At 43.3% G+C, this 14,286-nt stretch overlaps 2 protein-coding genes across 2 annotated transcripts in view; one reads left to right on the forward strand and one right to left on the reverse strand.

The window, feature by feature from the left end:
* Window positions 1-2,170, forward strand: part of RGSL1 (regulator of G protein signaling like 1) — a 65,917-nt gene extending 63,747 nt beyond the window's left edge. Inside the window, exon 23 of the mRNA XM_019635441.1 lies at window positions 1,954-2,170. The gene's annotated coding sequence lies outside the window, so the exon portion shown is untranslated. The remainder of the gene's footprint in view (window positions 1-1,953) is intronic.
* RNASEL (ribonuclease L) overlaps window positions 1-14,286 on the reverse strand; it is a 17,176-nt gene extending 2,890 nt beyond the window's left edge. Inside the window, exons 1-5 of the mRNA XM_019635550.1 lie at window positions 13,916-14,286; window positions 10,452-12,115; window positions 3,376-3,461; window positions 2,342-2,547; window positions 1,629-1,761 (exon numbers count right to left, since the gene is read on the reverse strand). Coding sequence (XP_019491095.1) covers window positions 1,629-1,761; window positions 2,342-2,547; window positions 3,376-3,461; window positions 10,452-11,931 — 1,905 coding nt within the window. The 5' untranslated portion in view covers window positions 11,932-12,115; window positions 13,916-14,286. The remainder of the gene's footprint in view (window positions 1-1,628; window positions 1,762-2,341; window positions 2,548-3,375; window positions 3,462-10,451; window positions 12,116-13,915) is intronic.

Genomic DNA, 14,286 nt, shown 5'->3' on the forward strand with positions numbered 1-14,286 from the left:
GCTGCCATGAGTTGCCGGTGATGGCAAAGGCTGTAGCCCCTGCTGCAGTGGGCTGCCATAAGCTACTGTGTGTGGCCGGTAGCCAGCATGAGCGGCCAGCAGCCAGTGTGAGTGGCTGGCAGCCGGTGTGAGCTGCCATGAGCGGCCGTCCAGGGGCCAGCGACTGATCTGCTTCACAGGGGAAGAGCGCGATGATAATACCAACATGGGCCAGTGAAGCGACGTCCCCCACAACTACACTGAAGAACAAAAGGACAGCAACCTGTCTGTTCCCGTTCCCCTATTCCCCAACGCTGTTCCCTCCCCCAAGTCCCCAATAAAATCTTTAAAAAAACCCAAAAAACCATGGTTTAGAAAATCTTGGACTACTATACTAGGCAACTTGCTCATTATAAATCTTTACAATATTTTTATCTTTGTGGCCACCCTTCCAAATTCATACTCGGTTACATTTCCCCCAGATTGAAAGCAGGCCTGACAGCCGTTGCCAAATGAGTGGGGTTGTCTTTTGTTTGTTTTCTTTTTAATTATATTTCCAAAGTGCCATGTGTCTCCTTGCCTCTGGGTGTCCCTGCGCAGTTTCCGTCATATTAATGCCCTCCTGTTTGTGCTGACACCCTTGTTGATGGTTCTCATATTCAGAAAGGGTTTGGAGTAAGAGGACAAGCTACAACAACCATAAAGCCACAGGGCCCTTTAGGAAGAGTGACCCATGACTGGACCAAGACTCGTGAAGACCCCTAAGACTGCCCACATGTACAATGTGTGGACACGTGGGAAATGCTGCGCCATGTGCATGTGGCCGGACGGGGCAGCCCGTGGAAAGAAGGCAGGAGTACACACAGGAAAACTTGGCTCTCGACCTGAGCTGCCCCAAACTGATTGAATGACCACTAAAATGGACAAGTCACTAAAATCAACAGAAAGACAAAGTCTAAAATGGGAATCCAAAGATAAGACTTGAAGTCCACCAAAATTCAATAGAAGTCAATGAAGTGTAGAAGAAAGAACCAATCAATTGGGAAACCAAAGAAGAGGATTCTCTCCCCAACTCTGCCAAACTCTGTCTTTCCAGTCCTGGGTATTTGGGGTTCCACCTCTGAACCTCAGTTTCCTCAGCAACTCAATGACTTAGTAGACTTGATGGCATCATTTTAATGCTTTGTGTAGTGAATGGCTTTAGCGTATGACCTCCATAGCCAGACTGCCTAGCTTCCAGTCCTGCTGCACCCTTACTGGCCCGGGACTGCAATGCCTCATGGTGGAGCACTGCTATTTAGTCAGCTGCTCTTCTCACAATAGCAATGGGATCATTAGCCAGGCCCTTCTCAGAGAAGACATCTTGAGGGCAAGAGCCACAGAAAAGGGGAAGGGTGATGGGCTAGGACAAGCCATCTTAAAGAGGAGCTTAGAAGAGAGTCCGTCAGGAAGGGTTGGCCTCCAAAAGGGAGAGCAGAGACCCACAATGACAGGGGGGGACTTTGATGAGGAGGAAGACGGGGAAATCTCCTCTTTCCCTTCTTGGTTGGGCCAGGCCGCTAGTATAAAAAGGTTAGGAAAACTATCATAAAACATTACACAGTTTCTTATTCCTGGAATAACTGCCTGTCCGTAGGACATGTTCATACCTTAGTGGTCCACTCGTAAAAACTTCTGCGACATTCTGATAGTCCACTATCCAGTAGTCGGAGGATCTCACTCTCCTGATTTCGTGTTTTGATGTCGGATTCATTTCCCACATCCCTAAGCATCCTATAGCGGCTGAGAATGAAAGAGTTATCATGGTATTGCATCCTTCCCGCTCTTTCCAGAAAGAGACAACTGTTAAATTTTGGGTTTTAAAAAAAGTAGTAAAACCATGTCTTTAAAATTATGCATGATGGGAGAAATAGGCTTCTTTTTTTCCCCTCTCTCTCTCTATTCTATTCTTTTCTTTTCTTTTCTATTCTTCAGAAGAGAGAACTAGAACCCAGAGAGGTTAAGTCACCACTCCAACACAGTCAGAAAATGCCCAGCTGAGAAGAAAGCTGATTCCCATCTGACTCCTGGCCACACCACTTCACTATGATGGCTAATTTTATTTGCTAATTGACTGACCACGGGGTGCCCAGATTAAACATTATTCTGGGTGTGTCTGTGAGAGTGTTTCCAGGTGAGGCTGACATGTGAATCCCTGGACCAGTAAAGCAGATTGCCCTCTCCAGTGTTATAGATATAGATATAGATATATAAATTATATATAGATAAATGTCCCTATTGTTCTGTTTCTCTAGAGACCCTGACTAATACACTCATTCTCTCCATTCTGGAAACCCGTAAGATACAGTCAAGTTTTACTTACCTCTCCCAACTCCAGAAGAAAGGGTGATCCAGCAGGCCACTCAGATGGTCCTTCACATTTTCCCCAGGGCAGAAGAGGTGATGAATGAGGTTCTGAATTTCCTCATTTGGAGAACGTTGAATCACCTCTTCATCGCTTTTAGTCTTCAGCGTCTCAAAAAGGATGTCTCCCCCCTTTATCACATATAGGACCAGCAATCCAAGGGCCTGCACAAGAGCCACCAGTCAAGCTGAAGGTGCTTACGAATTATCACTCTATTTGGGTAACCTTGGAGTGTGTGGTGCAGGCTAGGGGCAATGGAAAATGGGCGGGATCTCAAGAAGCCCACAGGCTGGTTAAGGAGAGAAGACACAGGTCTGTGCGTAGAGAACTCTTCAAGGCAGTATATGGCTCCCACAATTTAGGTTTGGAAGGGGCAAAGAAGAATGTTTTAAACAAGTGGAAGGCCAACAGCAGAGGCCAGGTGCTGTGTCTTCTCGGGAGAACTAGTTATTTCAGGACCTTCACCTTTTTGGCCAAGGGTAGCCTCTTTAGAGCTATGGATGGACCCCACCCCTCCCAGGTGCTTCAGAGGGCCTTTGTGTTTGGCCATTTTTGGAGTTTGAATGATGTGAGAAAAGAAATCCCATTTACTTTGTCCTTAGTCAGTGAATTCCTCCTGCAGGAATTTTGTCATGGTTTTAGAGAATCCTCCTGGAGGTACTTTGAGAAAAGGTGTGGAATGCTTAATTTATTTGCATTATTAGTTTATTTAGCTTATTAGCTTATTATTTGCATTTTTAGCTTATAGAGGTATTGGAGAAAGAGCGATCCAAAGAGACACAGAAAGAGATCACGGCAACCACCAGCTCCACACCCAGCCAGGGAAATTCCACTGTCCGCGGGGAAGTGAGGGCAGTGACCACTGGGAACACCTTGGAAGTTCTTTCCTCCCAGGTTGAAGTAGGAACATCCTCTAATTGGCCACAAGAAATCAGGTAATGAACAAAAAAGGAAGCGGAAAGATGGAAAAATAAACCGACTATTGAAATTACCTTTAGATCACTCTTGATTTCCTCTGGCTCTCCAGCCCACTTGATGCTTTTATCAAAATCTGCCAGGCGAACAGCGTTATTGGAATCTAAGGGATAGTTTGCAGAGGTGTGTTGAAAATCCTCATTCTCCATGTTGTGAGTAACTCATTTAAATAATGTAATACAATGTGCAACCCATCATCTCTACATAAGGCAATAATAAAGCTCATATCTGCGTTGCTGTTTACTCCTCAAAACACTGGCCTATGTGTCATTTGATCTGTGAGGCATCTGCCAACAGCAGGTCTTACATTTTACTTCTTCCAGGCCAGGGGGTGGGGAAGGATAAGAATAAATTTAACCAGCATCCATTCATGCAATTCTGGAGGCAAAGAACACAGACTTGTAACGGAGCTGTTGGCAGAGTTAAGATTACATCCTATGACTAACCAACCAACAAGGCTCCAAACCCAACCTGCCTTACATAGCGCTCCACCAAATCCAGCCCACATGCCACAACCCATGACAACATCATAATCGGTTATCGTGGATCAACCATGTGCTTGCTGGCCCCCTTCAGAATCTTTCTTCCTTGAAGGAGGCCCCTGAGTCCTCAGAAAGAGGGATGCGTGGCTGAGAACGGCCAGGAACACGGCAACAGGAAGGCAAGTCAGTGATTCCTGCTTCTGGCTTGGAGTAGTCTGAGAAGGAGGGCTGGGGAGCCCCAGGTAGGATGACGGCCACAATAACTGTGTGCTTCTTGAACCCCTTTTACTCTGAGCTTCAATGTTGTGTGAAAATCCAGAGTTGAACAAAAATGAACCCATCGAGTTATTCACCAAGTGCTGAGTGAGGGGAGAAGGGAAACACAGTTCAGAGTCTCTGGGTGAGGTGCTCAATACTGAACAAATAATTACACAGATAAACATGAAATTAATTGTAATTTTGAAAATGCTAGCCCAATGTGCAGAGTGCTCTGAAAATGTATTACAAGAAAAACTACAGGGCTGTTTGGGGAGCGAGGGGAAGAAGACACAGGCAGAAAAGACGAGTGGAGTCTGGGTGGGTGAGCAGAGTGGGGAAGAGAGGGTGGATTCTCTCTTCCTAGGAATTCCAGAGACTGAAAGGAACCTGGAGAATTCCACTGTGACAGAAAGAAGAGGGATGAAGGCAGAAAGGGGCCGGTAATGAGGTTGAAGGGGCAGATGGGAAGCAGATCATAAACCACACACTGTTTCCAGTCATTTGAACTGATAAATTCCCTTCACTTGTTTAAGCCGCTTTGAGTGGAGTTTTCTGCTACTTAAATGTGAAACTGCCTAACGGAACACTTCACATCTCTTCCAGCACTTGATTTTTTTTTTTTTTTTTAGATTCAACGGATATTGTTAAAGAGCTATAAAAAATGTAAATGCTTACACTTAGTTTCTGTGCTTATATAATCACCAACTATTAACAAACAATTGATGGGCAGAGTTAGGATGAAATCTGCCCATGCCCCCCCCACCTCCCCACCCCCGCCAGTGAATCAAGAACCTCAGTTCTCTTTTCTTCCGCTCTGCTCTTCATCCTCACGAGAGTGATATCACCTAACATTAATATTTTTTTCATATTTATTTTTAAGAAAACAACACGTGTTTAGGTTACTTTAAAAATTAATTCTTTCTCTGTTCATTCTTGCTCCTTAGAAGTCATTGTTCCTCCCAGACCCATTCTCTCCTTCCTGACGCGTATCCTTCAGCAGTTCTTCCATGAAGGGTCTGTGGTTAGAAAGTTTTCCTGAATCCTTGACTGCTTAACAAATGTGTTTATTTTGAATCACATGTGAGCAATAATAATTTGGCTGCTGTCTTGGTCAGCTCTGGCTGCTATAACAAATTCCCATAGACTGGATGGCTCAAAGGACAGAAATCTATTTCTCACAGTTCTGGGTGTGGGAAGTCCAAGATTAGGGTGTCAGCAGGGTTGGGTTCTTGGTGAGGGCATCTCCTGGGTTTACAGATAACCATCTTCTTGCTGTGGCCTACATGGTGGAAAGATAGCTAGCTAGCTCTACTCGTATGACATCTTTGTACAAGGGCACTAATCCCACCAGAGCAATCTGAGAAGCGAGCAAAGCTGAAGGATCAAACTTCCTGATTTCAAACTATATTACAAAGCTATAGTATTCAAAGCAATACGATACCAGCCTGAAACCAGACACATAAGCCAAAGGAACAGAAATTGAGAGCCCAGAAATAAACCTACACATATACGGGTCAATTAATATTTGACAAGAGAGCCCAAAATACTCAATGGGGAACAGATAGTCTCTTTAAAAACTAATGTTGGGAAAACTGGATTGTCACATGCAAAAGAATGACAGTACCACCATCTTACACTACTCACAAAAATTAATTCAAAGTGGATTAAAGACATAAATGTAAGACCTAAAACCACCGTCTTCCAGAAGAATACAATAAAAGATCATTGACATTGTTCTTAGCAATGATATTTGTGTTGGATATGATACCAAAAGCACAAGCAACAAAAGCAAAAATAAACCAATGGGACTACATCAAACTAAAAAGCTTCTGCATGGCAAAAGAAATGATCAATAAGATGAAAAGGCAACCTACAGAATGGGAGAAAATATTTGCAAATCATGTATCTGATATGGGGTTAATATTGAAATATAAAACAATGTATACAACTCAATAACAACAACAACAAAATACTCTAATTAAAAATTGAAAATGGCTAACAGGTACATGAAAAGGTGCTCAACATCATTAATCATCAGGGAAATGCAAATCAAAACTACAATGTGATTTTACCTCATACCTGTTAAAAGGGCTATCATAAAAAAGACAAGCAATGGGGTGGCTGGGTGACTCAGTTGGTTAGAGTGTGAGCTCTGAGCAACAGTGTTGCCAGTTCGATTGCCACATGGACCAGTGAGCAGCGCCCTCTGCAACTAGATTGAAGACAACAACTTGAGCTGAGCTGCCACTGAGCTGCCGACCGGCAGCCTAATGGCTCAGTTGGTTAGATGTATGTGTTCTTAACAAGGTTGCCAGTTCTACTGCCTCATGGGATGGTTGGCTGCGACCCCCGCAACTAGATTGAAAATGGTGACTGGACTTGGAGCTAAGCTGCACCCTCCACAACTAAGACTGAAGGACAATAACTTGACTTGGAGCTGATAGGTCCTGGGAAAGACACAATATTCCCCATAAAGTTAAAAAAAAAAAGACAAGTGCTGGTGAGGATGTGGAGAAAAGGGAACCCTTGTGCACAATTGGTGGGAGTGTAAATTTGTGCAGCCACTGTATAGAAAAGAGTATAGAATCTCAAAAAATTAAAAATGAATCCCACTTCTAGGTATATATCTGAAAAAAATGAAATCACTATCTTGAAGAGATATCTGTACCCCCAGATTCATTGAAGCATTATTTACAATAATCAAGATATGGAAACAAGCTAAGTGTCTGTCAACAGCTGAATAGAATATATCTATGCGAATATATATATATATATATATATATATATATATATATACACAAAAGTGTATACACATTTTAAGGAAGGAAAAAACTGTATTAAAATTACGCTGATGGTAACCAATTTGAGCACCTCTTATAATTGCAGATGTCAAACGTGACTTGTGTTCATCTTTTGATATCGGTATACAAGATTTGACTATTATGATTTTAACACAGTTTTTCCCTTTCTTAAAATGTATGTACATTTTTTTGGCACCCGCTATATATATAATGGAGTAGTATTCAGCCATAAAAGAGAAGGAGGGCCGGCCGAGTGGCGCGATGGTTAAGAACTCGCTTGGGATGCCAGAGGGCCCCGGTTCGGATCCCACATATGAGGGCTAGTGACACTGCCCTCCACAGCTAAGATGCTGAACAACAGCTCAACCTGGAGCTGGGCTGCTGTGAGTCGCCGGCGACGGCGTAGGCTGCACTCCCTGTGGCAGTGGGTTGCCATGGGCTACCGTATGTAGCCAGCAGCCAGCGTGAGCGGCCAGCAGCCGCAGTGAGCGGCCGTCCAGAAGCCAGCGACTGATCTGCCTCGCCAGAGAAGAGCGCAATGATGGTGCCAACTTGGGCCAGTGAAGCAACAACCTCCACAACTAGATTGAAGAACAAAACGACAGCAACTTGTCTGTTCCCCTTCCCCCAATTCCCCAGCACTGTTCCCATCCCCCCAATTCCCCAATTAAAAAAAAAATCTTTAAAAAAAAAGAGAAGGAAATCCTGCCGTTTATGACAACATAGATGAACCTTGAAGGCGTTGTGATAAATATAGTAAGACAAAGATGAGTACTATATGATCTCACTTATATGTGGAATCTAAAAAGACTGAACTCATAGAAACAAAGAGTCGATTGGTGGTTGCCAGTGCCAGGGAGTGTGGGAAATGGCCGAAGGCGGTCAAAGGGCACAGGCTTCCAGTTATAAGTGAATAAGTTCTGCGGATCTAATGTACGACATGGTGACTGTGATTAACTATACTGTATTGTATACTTGAAAGTTGCTAAGAGGCTAGAACTGAAAAGTTAACACACACACACACACACACACACACACAAAATGGTAACTGTGAGGTGATGGATATATTAACTAACCATATTGTGGTAATCATTTCACAATATTTATAAATATAAATAGTCACATTGTACACCTTAAACTTACACAATGTTGTGTCAATTTCATCTCTCTAAATCTGGGGAGAGAAATGATTTCTGATTGTGAAAAAAGGCACTAATTCCATTCATAGGGCCCCACCCTCTTGACCTAATTACCTCCCAAAGTCCTGACCTCCAAACGCCATCACATTGGGATTAGAGTTTCAACATATACATTTGTGGGGAGCACAAATATTCATTCCATTGCAGCTGTTAAACAGGTTCTTTCTCTTCAGCTCTTTCTTTTGGTATCCAGTATGCTAAAGAGAAAAGTCTTATGCCAATAGAAATCTGGTTTCTATGTAGGTAACTTGTTTTTTCTTGGTTGCTTTTGAGTTTTTCTCTTTTTTCCCTTAATGTTTTGAAATACCTTTAAGATGTGATTCAGTAGGTTCTTTTTTTTCCTTATTTATCGTCAGCTCTTAGTGACTCTTTCTGATACAAGAACTATATCTCTCTTTAGTCCTGGGACATTCTCAGCTACTTTTTTCAAATATTGCTTCAACCTCATTCTCTGTCTTCTCTCCATCTGAATGCCTATTAGAACTTCTGGATCTAATTCATGACTCTATTTTGTTTTTGTTTTTTTTAATGCTTTCCATCCCTTTATGCTTTTGTTATCTCCTAAGAGAATTTCTCAGGCAAATCTTCTACTTTATTAATTTAATGTTCGATCCTGCCTTAAAATCTTAAAATTTAAACAGTTATATTTTTTATTTCCAAATTCTTTATTTGGTTCTTTGGACAATGCTTCTCCTTGCTTCTTGGATAAAATAATATTTGTTTTCTGGTTCTACTAATTATACTTACTTTAAAGTTGTGTTTTGGTTACTCAATGTGGCAGACTAAATAAATACCCATGTCCTCATCCTGGAATCTGTGAATGTATCTTTTTCTTTCATTTTTAATAAACTTTATGGGGGAACAGTGTGTTTTTCCGGGACCAATCAGCTCTAAGTCAAGTCATTGTTTTCAATCTAGTTGTGGAGGGCACAGCTCACTGGCACATGTGGGAATTGAACCAGCAACCTTGGTGTTATGAGCCCGCACTCTAACCATCTGAACCAACCAGCCATCCAGAATGTTACTTTATATAACAAAAAAGGGGACTTTGCAGATGTTATTAAGTTAAGAATCCTGAGGTGGGAGAGATTATCCAGGGTTATCAGGATGAGTCCTAATCGCAGTCACATGTATCCTTATACAAGGGAAGCAGAGGGGGACTTGATGACACAAGAGAAGGCAGTATAACTATAGAGGCAGAGGTTGGAGTGATGCCTCCACAAGCCAAGGAGTGCTAGCAGCCACCCGAAGCTGGAAGGGAAAAGGAACAGAGCCTCTCCTATCGGTGCCAGAGGGAATTTGGCCCTGCTGACACCTGATTTGGGGCCAGTGGAACTGATTTCATACTGCTGGTCTCCAGAGCTGTGGGAGAATAACCTTCTGTTGTTTCAATCCACCAAGTTTATGATCAGCAGCCATAGGAAACTAACACACTCAGATCCCAGCTGTATTTCTATGTATATCTACTTCTCGCCTCTAGGACCTTAAATACTGTTCTCTGCCTCTCCAAGACACCTGAACGCTCTTTTTGCCCTGTTCTCTGACACTGAGCCTAAACCTCAGTGCATATCTGTAGGTGAGGTGTCGGCTTCCGCTTAGCCCTTTAGACCTTTGTTGTCACTGGTGACGTACAGCTGAATCTGTTTGACGCACTGCACTTAGACCTCATAACCATATGATGGAGATATTATCAGGCTCAAATGAAGAAACCAAAGTTCACAGAATTAAATGACTTGTTTGAGGTTATAAAGCTACAAAGTAGCAGGACTAGGCTGCAAATGTCCCCAAAAGTACCAAAAGCCAAGGCACTTTCTACTCTACCACACTGCCTCCTGGGACTAGGCTCAGCTCCGCTGGTTTCCTTTAGTGTTGCTTTCATTTATTTTGGTTTTGGTTTGGACCAGTAGACACTGACTTGTCCTGCCTGCTCGGGGTCTGTTTCACTGTGCCGCATCTTGTCCTGCCATCCCCAATTTTGATCTCAGCTGTACCATTAAGTTTCACAGTAACTGCCACCTTGTCTGAAGGAACACTCCTTCAGGATTCTCTGACTTGAAGGCTACTCTAGGAATCCAAATTTCTGGAGCTGGCTTCATCTAAGACATACCTTCATATTTGGATTTGCCAAGGGCAATACAAGATTAGCTGGTATTCCATTAGTGTCCACGACCTCTGTGTGGGGTAACGGTTCTAACTAGTAGTGGGAGAGACTGCACTGTAATTGAGAACTTGTTGCGTTAACCCTTAAACTGACTAACCCACATCTACTCTATTCCTTTCCTATCTGCAATGAAAATTCTTTCCCTTTGTAGATAAAGGCTCCACAATTTCTAAGAGATGATTGGGGACTTACCTATTAAGATGTTCTGTGGCTGCAGATCCTGGTGAGTGTATCCACACCTCAGGTGGAGCTCTTCAACAGCCTTAAATATAGATAAGAGGGTGTTTTGGGCAAACTTATCTTCCTCTTTTCCCACCGCCTCCTCTCTGGGCTCAGCCAAGTGCTTCTCCAGCGTCTGCTCACAGAGGGACATGCACACATACAGACAGCCCCCGTGGGTCTCACTGCCATAGAATGTCACCAGGTCACTGTTCGCTCGGATGCTCTGGAGACAGGACACTTCCTTTTGTCCACATGGGCTATCTTCCGAGAATCGCTTCACAGCTACCTCTTGGCCATCATAGAAGCCGAGGTAGATGCCCCCTTCTGACGTGTCAGCAATTTTATATTCTTCATCAATAAAGATCTTGAGTTTGCCTATCATAGGGCGATACATGTTGTGGAGGTGTTTCAGGGCCTGCCCCCAATGTAAGCTCTGAGGTTCCCAGTCTTCAGTGGGAGGGTGAAAATCTTCTCTGGCTCCATGATCAAGAAGAAACTCAGAAAGAGCATTGTCATAATTGCGCTTTGCTATCCTAATAAGATCTCCACAATCCGTGCTGGCTCCATTTTGACACAGTAACCGGACAATTTCTGTCTGTTGGAGTTCGACAGCCAACAAGAGTGCTGTTTTGCCCTCTCTGTCTGTCTCATCAATCTCTATATCTTCTTGTTCTAGAAGCATCTTTACCAAACCGATGTGCTTCTTTTCCACTGCCAGAATCAGGGGCGTCTTCCCTTTTTCTCCCCTCACATTGACATCAGCCCCGCGGTCCAGCAGAAGGCGAGTGATGGCCTCTATCTTGCTGTCATCAGCGTTCCGAAGAGCACGGATCAAAGCATTTCGGCCCATGTTGTCCCTGGCTTTGACATCGGCCCCCATCTCGTCAAGGAGGATCTTCACGACATCTACATGTCCCTTTTCAGCAGCATCCATGAGAGCTGTGGCCCCTCCTTTCCTGAGCCTCTCTTGATCCTCCATTGTCTTTCGGCCCAAATTTACCTGTGCTCCATTCTCATATAGGAATCTCAAGGCTTCCACCTTACCATAGCAAGCAGCTTCCATGAAAGCTGTAAAGCCGTGCTTGTCAGACTCGTTGATATCTGCGCCTTTAGAAAGGAAAAGCTCGAGCAGCTTCACATTTCCCACGATCCCAGCGACGATGAAGGGAGTGGCCCCATTCCTCTTCCTGAGACAAGGGTCAGCACCATAACCAAGCAGAAGGTCCACAGTGTCCTCCCTGCCACTTCGTACTGCAGTAAGCAGAGGCGTCCAGCCCCATTTCTTTTCCTGGACATTGACGTCAGCCCCTCTTTCTAGCAATTCCTTGACCAGCTCAATGTTTCTACCTTCAACAGCTTGTATCAATGAACGGTTACCCTCCGCTGAAGTCTTTCCATTGTTGGAGCGTGTGGGTCTCTCCTGGGGGTGAGTATGGCTCTTGGTATCCATGATGGTAAATACCACTGGTTAGACCTTTTTGCCTTTCTTTGAGAAAATGAAAATGTATTCCCTTGGGACTTGATCAAAGCCTCACGGAACTCTAGAAACTCCTGTCATGGAAAATAGGGATTATCTTGCTACAGGTCAGCAGTATGAAGAAGGACAATACCCTTGGAGTCTTCTGACAATTTACCTGGAGACAAAAAAGGTACTTTGTAATTTTAGAATAGTGAGAAAACATTTGACTTGGAGAAATCAATTTTACTAGCAACTTTCTGAAAAACATCTGCTTATTTATTACAGAACTTTTTTATTACAGAATGTTGCTGAATATATATAAATTAAAAATAAGAAAATTATTACTTTATAATCCTGCTGCCCAGAAACAGACATTGCTAGGATTTTAGTACACTCTATAGATTTCAAAAAAAAAATAGTTGGCATCATGCTGTATAACTTTGTATACTTCTTCCTTTTCTGTGATGCCATCCTATAAATAATATCCTGTTATTACAAACACCTTTAAAAAGTGTTTAATGGCTGTGTAAAATCCTATCATACAGTTGTTTCATTTCCCTATTACTGAGCAGTTTTTAGGAATAATTTTTAAACAAGACTTTTTAAATAAGAATTTTTACACAACTCCTAATAACATTGTGACAGGTTTATCTTATTTTAGCTTGTTTTCTTATGCAAGATCTTACAATTGATTTCTTATCATAGATTGCAAAGATTTGAATGGCTGGTCAAGGGATATGATTGCTTTTAGGATTCTCAACCTATATTAATAAATTTCTTTCAATGTGATTTAGACACAGTCTGACTAGAAGTAACCTCTTAAAAGAAAAGAAAAAAAAAGCCAGAACCCTCGTTTAATGAGAAAAAAATGTAGCTTTGTCAATTCGCGTTTCTTATACCACAGGAAGGTTGATCACGCAAGTGCGCTTCACTGGCTCCGTGCACATCTCCTTTGTGCACTGTGCGCTCCTACTCAAAGTAGTTCACAGTAGTGAAAAAGCATAGGATAGAGTAGTAAAAGAGTGTAGACTCGACCTCGGCAAGACCTAAGTTTGAGCCCCAGGTTGTGTAACTTCAGACCATTACTTCCGAATTGTCTAACCTTAGCTTGTTGACTCTCAACTTTCTGTTTCCTCAAATGGAGACAAAACAATAAACATGGTTGCCTGTATAAAGTGCATTAAAGTAGGGGGTGTGGCAAAGATTAGGCATTCAACGAATGGTAGAACTAATTATGTCCCTTTAAGAGAAAAGAAACATTAAGGAATTCTAAATTCTCCCCACCCATGTGCATAGACATACTCCACAAACAGGAAACCTGGCGGTATCAATTTAGTCCCGCTACCCTCAGTCATTTCTGAGCAGTTTAGATCTAATTCAAGCATCAGACAGCACCTAACCACTACCTGAAAATTTACATAACTTCACCTGCTGCAAAATTCGCAAAGCAACCACTTTTCAGCATGTTACTGCTCTGTCTCAAAGCCCCCAGCCTCTGAGAGGTCGAATCAATTCTGCTACATCAGCACAGTCACCAGCAGTGAAATCTTTGAACCAAATTTTTGTGTAGACAGTTCCTGTTACAGCGGCCGTGAGATGGGCCAGTCTGAATAAAGGAGCAGAGAAGGAAAGAAAAGCAAAAAACTCTGAGTGGAACACCAGAGGAGAGAAGAAAGACATGCCAGCCGAAGCACTGCAAGAAATCATCCTGGTTTCAGTTTCGTTTTCCCCATGAAACCAGAGGTAACTGAAACAGAGATGACTTGAATAAACACAGGATAGATTGTGGCAGAACCATGGGGTTCTCGGAGGGCTCAGGAATAAAGGACCCTGGGGTGGCTCTGCCTCTCCTTCCACTCCACAAACGCCACACCCCCGTTCACCTCCAGTCCCCAAAGCCCAAGGAACCCTTCCTTCAAAGAAAGCAGCTCCTCAAAACGACTTCCCCCGCTCTCCTCCTCCTGCCCCGTCTTACCTGCTAAAACTCAGACGCCTCCTCTGTTAACTTCCCTCAGCAACTCAGCTTCAAATACTGTTGCCAGCAGAGAAACATTTCCTTCTGGCAAGGTCACTGAGCCAGGAGGTGGAGTCAAGAAAGGAGTGACAGAGGAGCTAAAGAAGGGCAAGGGGGACACGCCTACACTCGTGCTAGCAGCCTGGGCAGGCAGCACTTTCAAGCCCTCTTCTAACTGCTGGTGACTGATCTGATGTCCATGATCATCTGCTGACCTTTCAGCCTTTCAGGTGGCAGCAGCCAGCTCCATCCTTACCATGTTATTCCAACTTCCCCTATCTTCTGGAGGGAAATGAATGAAAATTACCATACACTGGGCACAGACTGGGTGC

The sequence above is a fragment of the Hipposideros armiger genome, unplaced genomic scaffold, assembly GCF_001890085.2.
Source record: "Hipposideros armiger isolate ML-2016 unplaced genomic scaffold, ASM189008v1 scaffold_22, whole genome shotgun sequence".
In the NCBI taxonomy this organism is placed as follows: domain Eukaryota; kingdom Metazoa; phylum Chordata; class Mammalia; order Chiroptera; family Hipposideridae; genus Hipposideros; species Hipposideros armiger.